A 755-nucleotide genomic window follows, 5' to 3' on the forward strand; every position below is an offset into this window, starting at 1 on the left:
ACAGCAACCATACCTCCCATCCCCCACCCCGTCCTCCCCTCTCCTCCTCGTACCGATGGTGATGTCAGCCGTGGCGTTGCTGTCGGTAACCTCAGTGAAGGTCAGGGGAGACACGTCGCTCCACTTGGTGAAGGCGATGCTGATGGCCTTCCTGGTGTCCTCCACATTCAGAGTGTTGGGGAACTTGATGATCCTGAAACACAGAGACAGGCTGAGGGGACGTCTGATTGTTGGACCTAATGAAGCTGAGACTGAGACTTTTTCCGTGATCATAGTGTTAAACTGTGTTAAAGAGCAAGCTAACAAGCAGGCTAAGAAGGAGGCTAATGAGCAGTCGAGCGGGGTACCTGTCCCTCTACCTGTATGTGATGTTGTGATGAGTCCACTTGTGTCCCAGAGGGTTGATGGCGTAGCGTTTGGTTCTGGTTGCTCTGTGGACCACGTGGTCGGGGGGGGTGTCCTTCACTCTGCTGCTGCTTGACGTCTGAAAACACAAAACAACCAGATCATTGACCATTCCGCTGCCTCCCCTAAGCTGCACTTCCTCTGACGTCCACCAGAGGCTGCTGTGACCAAGCACTCCCTCAGCTGGTTCTGGACTGTGTGTCTCTGGTGTGCGTTTGGTCACGTGACCAGTGTTAGTGCTGGTGTGTGTAGATGTGGCAGCAGACTGATTCCATACAGATGTGAAACACTTCTTTCTCTCTCTCTCTCTCTCGCTCTAAGAAATCTGTCACCCACATGTGAACTGTACT

General features: G+C 52.8%; 1 protein-coding gene across 1 annotated transcript; it reads right to left on the reverse strand.

Moving 5' to 3' along the window:
• Nucleotides 1–13: 13 nt before the first annotated feature.
• Nucleotides 14–731, reverse strand: LOC111673699 (matrix metalloproteinase-23-like; the record flags this gene model as incomplete). The annotated part of the gene is made up of 2 exons (XM_023431541.2): nucleotides 360–731; nucleotides 14–193 (listed from the first exon to the last, which is right to left on the reverse strand). Coding segments are annotated over exons 1-2 (338 nt in total), but the record flags the coding sequence as incomplete, so codon positions are not given.
• Between the last annotated feature and the right edge of the window lie 24 nt (nucleotides 732–755).

This window comes from Seriola lalandi, unplaced genomic scaffold (genome assembly GCF_002814215.2).
Source record: "Seriola lalandi dorsalis isolate HSWRI2012SDOR001 ecotype SW California unplaced genomic scaffold, Sedor1 jcf7180002011459, whole genome shotgun sequence".
NCBI lineage: Eukaryota > Metazoa > Chordata > Actinopteri > Carangiformes > Carangidae > Seriola > Seriola lalandi.